The 13,885-nt window shown below is 33.4% G+C and overlaps 1 protein-coding gene across 2 annotated transcripts; it reads right to left on the bottom strand.

Annotated features, from left to right (window-relative positions):
* Window positions 1–3,278: 3,278 nt before the first annotated feature.
* LOC125203522 (zinc finger A20 and AN1 domain-containing stress-associated protein 8-like) lies at window positions 3,279–5,544 on the bottom strand. 2 transcript variants are annotated; one of them, XM_048101889.1, is made up of 2 exons: window positions 5,408–5,544; window positions 3,279–4,056 (listed from the first exon to the last, which is right to left on the bottom strand). In XM_048101889.1, the coding sequence occupies exon 2, from the start codon at window positions 4,033–4,035 to the stop codon at window positions 3,535–3,537; it is 501 nt and encodes a 166-aa protein (XP_047957846.1). In that variant the 5' UTR covers window positions 4,036–4,056; window positions 5,408–5,544; the 3' UTR covers window positions 3,279–3,534. The 2 variants fall into 2 exon arrangements, with proteins under 2 accessions (XP_047957846.1, XP_047957847.1); XM_048101890.1 differs by lacking the exon at window positions 5,408–5,544 and adding an exon at window positions 5,256–5,382.
* Between the last annotated feature and the right edge of the window lie 8,341 nt (window positions 5,545–13,885).

Below are 13,885 nucleotides of genomic sequence, written 5' to 3'. Positions count from 1 at the left end.
TGATAAGAAATAAATATATCCGATGCAAAATGATATATTTGCAACGAACGCGACAACAAATCTACAAACCTTACCACCAAGTGAAATTCATAATAGTACTACTAATTATACATTGATGCAGTTATGTTCTAGGAATGTGTTTGCTTTGAGTTACTATAAAAAAAAAAGAGATAAGCATCATTTATCACCTTATACCATGTTTGCTTTGACGTAATACTTAAAAAATTCAGGTAGTTATGAAAATTCACTTGGGCATGGTATAACCTTGTACTTGAGGTAGATTTTTATAATTTCATACTTGCAACATTTCTCTTCAATTAAAAAACTTTTATACCCTCAATGTAATAATTCGATCCTTAAATTGACAGTTGTAATTCAACATACCAACACAAGTCTTTCCAGTGTGTTTCATCCTCACAAACACTCTCTTTGGAAGTCCCTCCCTCTCTCACATGTTTTCAAAAAAAAACTTCTCGGGGTCACTCATTTTAGACTTGCATCAAGTTACACGCTTAATCCTAGAGTTCTTACGAGATGAATGGCAAAAAAGAAGATGGTATCTTGTTAGTATATGTAGCACCTATCAAATATCCTAGACTATAATCAAATATGCATTTACATATACCTATACATTCTCGGAGTTCCTCTCTTTTTCTAGTGTGTTTCAATTTATTCATACACCCTTCCATTAGTAGTAGAAGTATCCAATTGTTTGTGCCTATACACCAACGTTCACTCTTTAGGAGTTGCTCCTTGTCCATATCACCGATGATAATTTCCTACTTTTACCCAAGACCAAGACATATTACACCCAATTTGAAGGTAAATGTGCAATACACAAAATATATAATCATAATTTTGATTTATCATATTTTATCCACAAGTTTCATATAGAGTGAATATGACAGGAGTATATTATGAAGATATAGATAAATCTACTATTATCCAGACAAATACACTCTTCACTTTACCGATAATTTTATGCCATACTATATTATATCATCCCTTTATTTAGAGACACAAAAGTCAAACAATACGAAATTACTATTATTGACGAGTGAATGAAATATAATAGTTTTATTTATGTAACATAAATGAATGTTATCTATAGAACAAACAAAAGAAAAATGAATTCATTACGGAAAAGACAAAAAAACACGTAACTTTAATATTGCTATCTTGATTTACAATGCCATGCGTTATAGGGTACAATTATGAATTAATTGAACACTGCATATATGTAGGGTAGTGCAACTTATATGTAGCAACAAAATTCATAATTAAGAAAGATGCAGTGAATTTTATGATTTGCTTTTTTTATCATTAATTTTCTGACTACTTTCATTTAGTAGCATTATCGCACCCTATGATTGATTCCACATGAAAATCTGGCAAATAATTACTTACAAATATCATTATTGTTTTTGCAACAATATCAGCAGAACATATTTGTAAAATCTAAACCTTATTTTATGTCAATCCATTTATATAACAACACGTGTAATTAAGAAGTTGAACAATGATAATGGAATAGTACATGTTTTTAAAAGAAAGAATCAAAAGTTCTTTTTGTTTCACCGTGAATAAAATAACTACAGGGCATTTGATTCTCTTGTGATTGTTACAAAATAAACTAGCAATATTCAATTTAGAAAAAGTTATTTTTTGCGTTCCTTTTTATGTCTCATTGAAATCATTTAGTTACTGGAATGTGAATTCGTTAAAGTCATGTATCCATTTTTCCATATTAAATATTCATTTGACTGACAACATCAGTTTTAATATAAAATTAATAAAATTAGATTAGAGAAAGAGAGCAAAGTAGGAAAAAAAAAGAAAAGAAAAAAAAGATAGGTAAGTAGATGATATGAAGATAAAAATAGGTAAAAGTATTATAATTAATTATGAAAAACTTTGTATTTTTTGACATGAGACTAATTTTAGTGGCTTAATTGAATTGGAAACATGACACTATTTTAATTGACAAAGAAGGGAGTATATGACACGAAACTAAGCAACCAAAGTTGAATAAGTGAATCTTCGTGTTCAAAGCCTCAAATTAGTGTTAGTATTAGCAAAAAAACTCTAGAGATCATAATACTATTGAAAATAATATTATTGTGGGAAAGACTCTAGAAGATGATGGAGTAGTATTATTGAACAATTAAACAATAAAAATATAGTACTACTACTGTAGTGTAAAAGAAGGGCACCTTTTTTTTCATCTTTTTGGCTAAATTGCAAGCTGACTTTCATCGAAAATTAGGTATTCTTTTTTACATTGAAATGTTAATATTGCAGCTTTTTGGGGTGAGGATCTAAATGCCAAAAAGTTTACAGCATCCAATATATTCTTGCTCACATGACCTTACCTTCAACATATATGCAAAGTCTATTTTTGTCATATCTTTACGGATGCTTTTGTGCTATGATAATATTTAACATACCCAAAAAAAACAACAAAACACAACTTTTAATTAAAACAAAAACATTAAAGAAAAAAAAGTAATAGCACGCACTGTCCACAATTTTGTGTGTAATTCGTATACATGTGTAACTTGCTGGTATAGATGGTATTCACAATTTATAATTTATTTTTACGAAGCCTATTACAAGAAAGGATGTTTATAGTCTTTTAATTGAAGAATTACTTATAGAATATAAAGTAAATAGGAGTATGTTTTATTAATTAAAACAATGCTAGTTCAGAGAGAGAAAGTACATATTTTCTCAACAATTCACGGTCAAGACTATTGCAGGAAACCAATATGATACATTGATTATCCAACTTAATACCCAATAATACCTCGGAACAATAAAATTGAGTATTGGAAATTACTACGTACTGAATTGTAGCCCAGAAAGCCCCAATATTTTATAAGAAAACAACAAATTAATAGAAATTAGGGCAACCTCAAAATGCACATTTGTTATATATAAGGTTCAAGCTCATTTCATTTCATTTAAATATTAAGATATATGTAAGATATTAGTGAGATTCACACTCAAAGAAGATTTCACAGAAGATGAAGACCAACACTTGCAAAGAAGCCAACCAGCAGCATGTATCATCGGGTGAGAAATGGTGAAAGGCCAAACATATGCTTGCTTCGACTCCATCTGCATCATGTGGTGGTTTGATGCAGAAACACTTGCTCTTTTCGCAACACAGAGCATGATGATCAATATGCGAGTTTGAGTAGTTTTTTAAGACGAATACAGTGTGGAAGAGATGCGAATGCAATGAGCCAAGGGGCATAAAATGCATAGTAACAAGATTGCCAAGTCATGAATTTTATAATAACTTGATTTTGAGTCAGCAAATAACAACTTACACATTGGATGAACCAAGATGATGTAGTAAATGTGCAACAACTGAAAGGTTCGTAGAATGCAAGAAAACGAAACCCCAAATACCACCGCCTTACTTACCCCAGCCATCCAAGATGAACTAGACAGCTTTGAAGATAATGGCCAGGCCAACTTACACAAAGATGTACAAAGTGAGCATCATGTTTCTCTTCATGACTGCTACTAGATCTTATCCACCTTTTCAGCTTTAACAAGAGGATTTGCTTTTGCTATGGCATCCCGAGCAGCAGCCTGATAATCAAATGGGCAGGCGTGTTTGTCTGCATAGCGATGAACTGAGCAGAAGAGGTCCCCACACTTGCACTTGAATGGTGTCAAACCTACTCGCTTACAACAGATTGTGCATCTGTTCGGCCCCTGCTTCGCCTTAGGCTCTGCATTGGATGATTGCTGGGGTGCTGCCTCCAACTCGACTGATCCTGCTTCCGCACTGGCTGCATCATCGGAAACAAGTGCTTTCCAATTGCTACTTGATCCACCGTTTACAACATTCTCAATGGACGATGATGCAAGCTGGGCGTGCGATTGTTTCAGTATCATGTCCTTGTGACACTTGGAGCACATATTCATTGTCGTAGAACTCCCATAGAAGCCACAGTTGTTGATGCATAAAATAGGACCTTCTGCAGGTTGGCAACCATCATTCTCTTTGGAGGACTCCATATGTGCAAGAATCCTGTCAATCTACAATGAATGACAAGTAGCCGGGGAGGTTATAAGAGTAACATGCTCATGCAATTTCACAATAAAATAATCATGAAAACAATGAAATTCCACAAAAAATAACATATGTTCCACACTTGGACGATTATGAATTAATCTTAACCTGTTCATCTACACTCGGTTATCGAGAATGCGAGCATAAGGAATCAATATTATGCATAATTGTAATCTCAAAGTCTCCAAAAGGAAACAATAACAAGAATTTTTTTTTAACAAGTAGTTAGATCAAATAATCAAATTTAACTAATAGGAGTAGAAATCCGAAACATTTTTAGGTAAACAGTATCACACTACAGAACATCCAACCACCAGTCCACTTCAACAAACTTCAACAATAAGAGTAACAAAAAAGAGGTGTCTAAAATTGGACCACTAACATCGATGTAGCAGCAACAGACCAAAAAGTGTAACAGCACAAAAGGAATAGGATGCAGGCAATGAAGATCTAATCTACTTGATAATTGAAGGACTGTGCTTAATCATTCAGTTACCCAAGCATGCCATTCATCTCATTACAATACAAAAAAACTGGTTTACTATCTGTGTTTGAGCCATGTTTGTTGATATATGACTCATCCGTAGCACAAACAGTCAAACAAAATAGAGTATATACTAAAACTCATGAAGACTTTATAAGTACAAACCGAAACAAAATACCGCAGGGATCACACTATTATAGTAAGCTTGCCAAATTACTAAAACCCAAATACTCTTAAATAAAGAAACTAAAAGATAATAACACCTAAAAATTGAGAATTTTCCACAAAAAAACGTTCCAAAATTCTCAAATTTCTTCTTTAATCAAAATTCCTCGGTTTAAAATTGAAAAACAAAACAATCATCTAAAAGATACTCCCTAAGTTAAAGGAAAGCCATGCTTGATTTCAAAAAACAAGGAAAATCACACAGATTTGGCTTTCAGCAAATTTTTAAAAAATTATCAGGGCACCAAGATAACAAAAACTTAAGAAATAGCCCATATTAATGAACAACTCAACCCCAACAATGATAAAAACTAGAGTAAATCTTTCCACTTCTATCATAATAACTCAGCCCATGAGCCAAATAATGAAGTCTTGCAAGTCATAATTACAATAAAATGAAAAAGGGAAAGAAATTCCCAGACTTGGATCGCATAAGAAAGTAAGTTTCCAGATGACCTTGAATTCGCGTAGACTATATTTCCCCTCTAACAAGAAACCGCAAGATTCAATTTTTCCCCGAAAGAAACAAAACCCACAAGCAGATCACAACACCGTAAACGAATTTTACACGAAACTAAGAATTGGGTAAGAAAAAAGACGAAAAATACCTGGTATGATGGATTGTATGATCAAGATTGCAGTGGCGTAGGGGCTAAAAAAGAGGAGAAAGAGACTCGGGTTTGATCTTTGATCAGGCGATACTCTGCCCTTGTTTGTACCCCTCGGTAATTAAAGTAGATTTTTTATTTATAAACATTAAATATGAATATATTAGATTTTGAATTGAGAAGACAGGGATTTCATATTAAATGTTTCATTTAATTTAATCCAAAATAATACTCCCAGTCTCCCAATACTCCTCAGGTCCCGTAATAGATGTCATACTTTCCTTTTTAGTTTGTCTCATAAAAGATGTCACATTTTCTTTTTTGGAAAAAAAACTCCATCTCACATTAATAAAAATATACACCGTATTATTTTCTCTCTTCACCTAATACACAAAACAACATCAACTAAAATCTCGTGTCAATTCCTAAATGTGTCATCTATTATGGACGGAGGGAGTACGATATTAAGTTTTTAATCCCTTTTATGCGAGAAAAAAATCCCTAGTCCATGAACACCACATGCCAATCTTATTTGGTATACCTCACTAAGAGCATCTCCAACGGCGAACGTCACGGAAGTCCGACCGAGCGTCTGCCGTAGTGAAGAAAAAGGTAGGACACGCTCGTCCCGTGCGCCCGTAGGATGGGCTCGGACGTCCGCCCCACGTCCGACCGGACGTCCGCCGCTGTGGCGTAGGTCGGACGTCCCGATTTTAATTTTAATTTTTTTTAAAAAAACTCTATAAATAGGGCTCGTTAAACTTCATTTCATTCACACCACTTGTGTTGACAAGTTTCTCTCTCTAAAATCTACAATTTCATTTCTAAATGGAGTACAATAGGAACTCCTCCAACACGAGCGGAGGAAACACATCCATGTTTCCCGCCGGAAACGGAGGGAAACTTTAATGCGGGGATGAATCCCCAAATGGCGAGGGATGGCGGGGCAGGGATTACTCCCCAAATGTTCTTAAATATGTACAATTGGATGAGTCAGATGGGTGGGATGATGCCCGGGGCAGCGGGGATGGGCGGTACGTCGCCTAATATGGTGGGGGTGGGTGGGATGATGCCAGGGGCAGTGGGGATGGGGAGTACGCCGCCAAATATGGCGGGGGTGGGTGGGTCGATGCAGCACAGAGCCCTCGGACACCTAGGGAATCTGTCTATCGCCCATATATAGATTTGTTGGCCGATGATTCCCCTAGTAGTGTTCCGGAGACTCGGTACGCCGGCATCGAGACTTTCTCCTTTGAGCAGTTGGGGCAGGAGTTGGGGTTATCGCCGATCCGTGAGACTCCCGATGAGGCGAAGCAGCTGCAAGGGGCAGGGGCAAAGGCAAGGCCAAGGCTAGGGGCGGGGGTAAGGGCAAGGGCAACTGGAAAGCCCCGAGCTCTTCCTCGCAATTGGGGGCAGAGGAGGAGGGTGAGAAGAGGTCGATCTGGACCGTGTGGGAAAACGCCGCGCTTGCGAAGGCCTGGGTCGGTGTAGTCGAGGATCCCTATATCGGGGCGAACCAGTATATTGATCGATTGTGGAAGCGCATTAGTGAGGCCTACCTAACACACAAACCGGCTGGGGCGAGGCCTCACACTGCCGAGCAATCCCGGAAATAGTGGGATCGGTTGAGGCCTAAGCTCAGTCGTTTTGCCGCCCTCTACCAAAACAACCTGCGCATGGCGACCAGCGGCATGTCTGAGGAGGATGTGAAGAACTGGGCCTTGGCCCAGTATCCCGACAAAGAATTGAAGTTCAAAGAGTTTGACCAATGGGAGGCCTTTCTCGTGGTCAGAGATTCGCAAAAGTTTGGTGCGGGTGTCGACTCGGGCTGGAAGCGGACGAAGATCAACTCTTCCGGTGAGTACAACAACAGTGCTGGTTCGCACGAGCTCCCCGAAGCCGAGGAAGTGGCCCCGCTACCACGATCAGACTCCCGCCGTCGCCGCGCCCGATGGGGCAAAAGGCTGCACAGCGGATGGCGAGGGGAAGCGGCAGCCGCAGCGGGTCCTTCGAGGTAGAATCGGAGGCCCTTGAAGCCCCAGATGAGTACGCTCGTCTCACCCGTGCGCAGCTAACGAAGACCCTGAGTCAGACCATGCATAGGTGGTATAGCACGCGCGATCCTGTGTACAAAAGGATGTGCAAGGATGTGGTCGACACTTGTCGGCGCGAGTTAGGAATGCCACCTATTGATGATTATGGCGTCGAGGTTGGGGGCGGGGACGTCGGAGGCGGCAGCGGCACGGGCGACGGGGACGAGGACGAGGACGAGGAGGAGTGAGAGCCGAGGGTTGTAATTTTTAACTTATTTATGTTTATTTAAGTATTATGTAATTTTTTTTTTAATTTGTATCTCCTTTAAGTATTATGTAATTTTTTTTAATGAAGTATTCGAATTTTCCCGTATTCCGTGTCGACATTTTATTTCCGTAAATTTTATTAATTCCATAAATTGAATAATTGTGAATTTAATTTTATTGCGGAAAGTCCTAGTGGGAAGTCCTAGTGAAATGTGAAGTCCTAGTGATGACGTGGCAGGAATTTTTTGTGAGAAGTCCTAGTGGCGCTATCAGAGATGCTCTAATAAGATCTTGCCGAATGGAAATGTATAACTTACATGGCCAAATGATTATAATGGCATAATATGATATTTGAAGGAAATTTTTATAATTCCCATATATAAAATGATTATCATATTGCACTAAAATAATTATCATATTGCACCACCAAATTTATTAATCGAGTGCTATTCTTTTTATTGATATGTAAAATATAAATATTATTAATTTATTTTATGGGATATTTATCTTTTTTTATTGATATATACATAAATTATTATATTTATCATTGCACACAATAAGTTTAATATATGAATGACCCTACAATGACGTTCTATTTTTTTTTTAAAATTCATCATTGTTGATATGTTAAGTTAAAATATTGATTAAAATAGTTAATAATAATAAAATGATCTGATGAATTGTATACAATAGACAAAATATGAATCTAAAGAAATTAAAATACTACTACTATTCAATAGGGTATTCAAATTAAGGATTATAATCTTATTTATCTTAATAAGAAACATCAACTATAAATTTAAAGAAGATAAAACTTTAGTAGGCATAAATATGTGGTCTTTAGTTTATAGTTATTTAACTGTAAAAAATAAAAATATAGGTTTGTGTTAAAATGACAACCCCTCTTAAAGTGACACCGTGACACCACTTATACAACAATATTATAAACGCTACACATCAATATTATAAACGCTACTCAGCAATATTATAAACTATTGCTGACCAAGAAAAATTGTTGTATAGTGTACAACATATTGCTGGCCGTCTTTTTAAGAATTTTTTTTGCAACGTGGCTTATTCGTCCACGTGTACAAATGATTGGCTAGAAATGGTGGTATAATATTATTTTAAGAGGTGGTGGCACCCTAACATGTTCCTAAAGATATAATCAATAAAGTATAAATATAGTTAAGAATATATTTACTTGAATAAAAAAAGACCAAATTTTGATACATTCTAGAAAATTATGTGATAAAGTATAAAAAATGAATAAATATGTACTCAACTAAAAAGATAGAGAAAAAAAAAGCATAATAAAAAAAAGGTGTGCATATTAAAGCAATAGTACACGTGAATTTTTTAACAAAATAAACAATTAATAATTTAATGTATCGTGTGTATATATAGCTGTATATTATATATGGAAATTATAAAATTTTCCTTAAAACATCATATTATGTCATTGTAATTATTTGGTCATGTAAGCTATACATTTTCATTTAGCAAGATCTTATTAGTGAGGTATATCAAATAAGATTGTCATGTGGTGTTCATGGACTATGAGAAACTTTTTCTCCTTTTATGCAGGCATGCATCACAATTTCTTTTCTTATGTGCCATCACAATTTCATAAAATTAAATTAAACATATTTTCTGTCAGATAAGCAATGACAACTTAAGATGTATGACATGGAAACAAATAAGTGAGATTAAATCAAACCAACGAAAAGTTATACTAGTAATAGTAATATTTAAAATTCTCACCTACTAATGTGTTACTTATTTCATTTTTTTTCCGTAGCTAAAGTTATTGTTTTATAATTTCAATAATCTACGTAATAGTACTACTATAATTTTTGTAGTTCCTCGGCCCAAGATATAAAAGCCCGATGTTGGTAGTAATCCGGTTATAAAATAAGTACAATTATCAGTTTGGGCTCTTCCCAATCTTGGGCTTAATATAATATGAATATTGTTATACTACCTCCGTCTCTTACAAATAGAAAGTAAAAATTATTTTCATTTTGGTACGTTCTTTCTATTTTAGGAAATAGACCCTCCAATCCATTAATACTAGTTCAATTACTTTTTACGTCCTCTCTCTTATGTAACTCACTTTTATTTTCATCTCTCTTGTTTTACTAATTCTTTTCTCTTACTTTATCATTTGTGTATTAAAATCTGTGTCGTTTCAAATGTTTTTATTTTTTAAATACGGAGATAGAACTATGCAAACGTATCTAAACTTATTTGTAAGCTATGTCGTATCATAAGTTATCTAGCCTGCTCCCTTCATTTTTGTGGTGATACCCATGGATAAGAAATTTTTTCGAAATTACAGTTTTATCTAACCTTATTTTAATTAGGTTATCAACTCCAATAACAGTTTTATCTAACTTTATTTTAATGAGGTTATCAACTCCAATAACAGTTTTATCTAACTTCATTTTAATGAGGTTATCAACTCCAATGACTAATTATAACTTATTTTTATACTTATTATAATATCTTATAAGAACTAATATCTTAAAAGGGTTGATGAGCTATCAAAAAAATTTAGATAATATAGCCTATATACTACAGAGAGAATTTTGAGTGAAAAGTGTAAGTTTTAAAATTAGCTATATTTGAGAGATGATGTTGGAAGGGTAGGAAAATGATAATTTACGTTAAATTTAATTCTATAAATGGTTGTTGCTTACTACTCCATATTATGTAAAATAAATTTGGGTTGAATAATTTATTTTTTGAATAGCTTAAAAATGTTTTGAACTTATTTCCACCACTCACGTTTTTGAGAGTTTATAAAAGCATATGTAACTGCGTCGCTGTGTTCCGATCCGGAAAATGGAATAGCATCAACAGTTGTACATGTTGCGTGCGTGGTGTGTCCTGTCTTGGCAGGTTCCGCGATGGAGGGGTGAGGCGGTGGTTCCTCCTCCCGTCTGGCCCCTCTCGTCCAACGATGTCACGGAGTGATGATGAAGCCCACTCGCAGGCATGCGCGTAGGCTTGGTGTTGCCCTTTTCTATTTTTCAAATAAAAATGACTTTTAAATTCAAAATTTATCACACTATTCAAAACATATCAATATAGTACTTCCTTCGTCCCATCGAAGATGACACACTTTCATTTTTGGTTTGCCCCATCCAAGATGGGCTATCACTAAAAATAGAAGCTCATTTATCTCTATTTTATAGCCTTTCTTTTACTTTATTCTCTCCACCTAACACACAAATTAAAAATTCATAAAATCCCATGGCGCTTAAGGAAGGGGTCATTATTTTTTGGGAAGGAGGGAGTATCATCCAACGGAAATTTCGCCTTTTTTATTTTTTGAGGGAACATTTTTTTAGTACATCAACTATCCTAAATGAGCAAATTTAGTGCGTAACATTTCATAATACCTTTGAGGTCCATCAACTATAAGTTAATATCAATTGTACTACTTTTTTGCAATTTCCAATATTTTCATGACCAAAGTACCCTTAAGGCCATGAAGGGCAATTCAATCTATTTACTCTCTCATTTTCATTAAAGTATGTAATTTATTTTTCTTTCTTTATTCATCCACTTTCTTCTTTCTTCTAATTTATTGGGATTAAGTTTAATAGTTTCTTATACTATTATTATTAATATATACCATACCTTATTTAATATTTTGATATTACTTTCTAGTGCTAGTTAATACTTTTACATGGTTACATTCTCAAGTATTTAGATAAAATTAAGGTAAACATTATTTTTAATGAATCTCATAATTGTATTAAACTGAAAATTTAAGTTAATCATAATAAAAAATATATACTACATTGAAATAAAAATGAAAATATTAACTTATAGTTGATTGCCCTCAAGGTCTTAAGGGTACGTACTTTGGTCATGAAAATATTTAAAATAGCCAAAAAGTAGTTGAATTGATATTAACTTATAATTGATGGACCTCAAAAGATATTATGAAATGTTACGGATCAAATTTGCTCATTTAGGATAGTTGATGTACTAAAAAAAGATGTTCCCTCTTATTTTTTTTTTCGTTGAGATACATTCGATACTCATCTATAAAGATCTCAATCAACCCACATTTTTTTTCACAGTAAAACATTTTTTCGCACAATTTCTCCCTATCTTGTTGCTTCCCATCTTTTATTGAGCATTTACATTTCTAGTTTCTCTTTATTACTCAGTTGTATTTATGAGTGATAAAAGATTGCAAAATTGACTGGGCAGCCTCTTTGCTGCACTTACATATTGTTATGTTTTAAATTGATACCTACGTGGAATTAGGCAAACTGAATTAGATAAAATAGAAATATATGTGGCAATTAAAGAATGGTAGATATCTATATATGTATTTTAGTAAAAATAATATTATGGGTTTATTTGGGATTTGTAGCATTGAAAGATATATCTATATGTACCAAAATTTCACAAGTTAAAGATAGATTCCTTCAGAAAACATGCATATCAGAATTTGCCAATTTGAATAAGTATGAATGCGACCGCAGAAAATAAACCCATATTCAATTTTGGACAAATCGAATAACGACCATATTCCATTTCACTAGTTAAATAGTAGTACTATGTTCCAATCTTCCATGGCAAATAAATCATTTCACCCATCATCTTTATATTTTGTCTGTATTATGTTTATGCAATAAGACCACATTTGCGTGAAAAAACAATTGGGATTTATTTGTTATTAAGATAAGATAAGCTAACCTACTCAATTATAATTAGGAGTGCTGGTGGAAAAAAGAGAAATAAAAAGGGGAGCAAGACTTGTTTTCCTTGTGCCCCCACTTAACATTAATATATATGATGATTTGTTTTCTTGAGAATGTGACATTTTACCTCAATTGATATGGTAGGCTGGGCTGGATTGGATTCCCTCGTCCATTCATTATATTTTTGAATATTATAACTGTAGTATTTCAAAATGGACCAAATTCAAAAAATACAAAATACCACTTCAATTTAATACAACTAGAATAGTATTATTGATCCTTAAAAAAACCAGATTTTACGTTGAATAATATAATTTTTATACAGACTTACTATTTAATTCAAAATTATTATTGATCATAGATTTATTATTTGATTTGATTTGATTTGGGAGATGCAGAAGTTTGATCCCTACACATTCACGCTGAAAAAGACAACCCCCCTCCTCACTTTCTTGATTGAAGAAAGAAGTAATTACTTTGATCTTCAAAGTCCCATTTTTCTTTTTCCATTCGCATGTTGATAAATACTGTATGTTATTTCACTATTAATATTAATAAGTAAATTCATATTTTACTTGTAATTCACAACACTCACATTTTATTATACAATCACTTTATCAAATAAGATTATATTTCATTAACCTTTTTAGTAGTACTTTTTGAACTATATGAATAGTACTCACTCCCTCCGTTCTATAATAGATGGCACACTTAGGGAATAACACGAGATTTTAGGAGATGTTGTTTTGTGTAATAGATGGAGAGAAAGAAAATAGTATATTCATATTAGAGGGAGCTTTTTCCATAAAAGGAACATCTGACATCTAATGTGCGACAAACTAAAAAGGAAATTGTCACATCTACTATGGGACGGAGTGAGTTTCTGATCTTTCACTTTCACACATAAATGGTACATGATCTTTATTTTATATCGTTTTTGGTACCTATAAATCACATTTTTGGTACTTGATGCAATTTTCATTCCAAAATGTCATATAAACAAATACATTTTCCCATTTGTGCCATAGAGGATATTTTGGGCATACACAAAACTAGTACCAAAAGTGATTATAATATCTTCTCTCATTCTCCTCACTCTTTATACTATTATTATTAATCAATATTAATATTATTATTTTAATATTATAAATTAATAGTTAATTTATATTTTAATATCACTCAAACATACTACTTAATTATAGTTATAATTATATTTAAATATAAAATAATAATATTATTATATTACTAAAAACTAGGAGTAGTAATTAATAAATAATTATAGTATAATTATTTAAATTATGAATCATATAATATTATATAATAATTATTAATTATTATTAATTTATATTAAGTTAATAATTAATCAATATAGTCTTAATAAAAAATTAAAATTATGAATTGTATTCATAATGATATAAAGAGTTGAATATTTTTTTAAACGGGTTTCAACC

The sequence above is a fragment of the Salvia hispanica genome, chromosome 2 (assembly GCF_023119035.1).
Source record: "Salvia hispanica cultivar TCC Black 2014 chromosome 2, UniMelb_Shisp_WGS_1.0, whole genome shotgun sequence".
Taxonomy (NCBI): domain Eukaryota; kingdom Viridiplantae; phylum Streptophyta; class Magnoliopsida; order Lamiales; family Lamiaceae; genus Salvia; species Salvia hispanica.
Note: the sequence above shows the minus strand (reverse complement) of the source record. Positions and strands in the feature narration are given on the sequence as shown.

What these genes read in the sequence shown, in the direction of transcription:
- LOC125203522 (XM_048101889.1), bottom strand. Translation starts at nt 4,035, where the DNA reads ATGGAGTCCTCCAAAGAGAATGATGGTTGCCAACCTGCAGAAGGTCCT.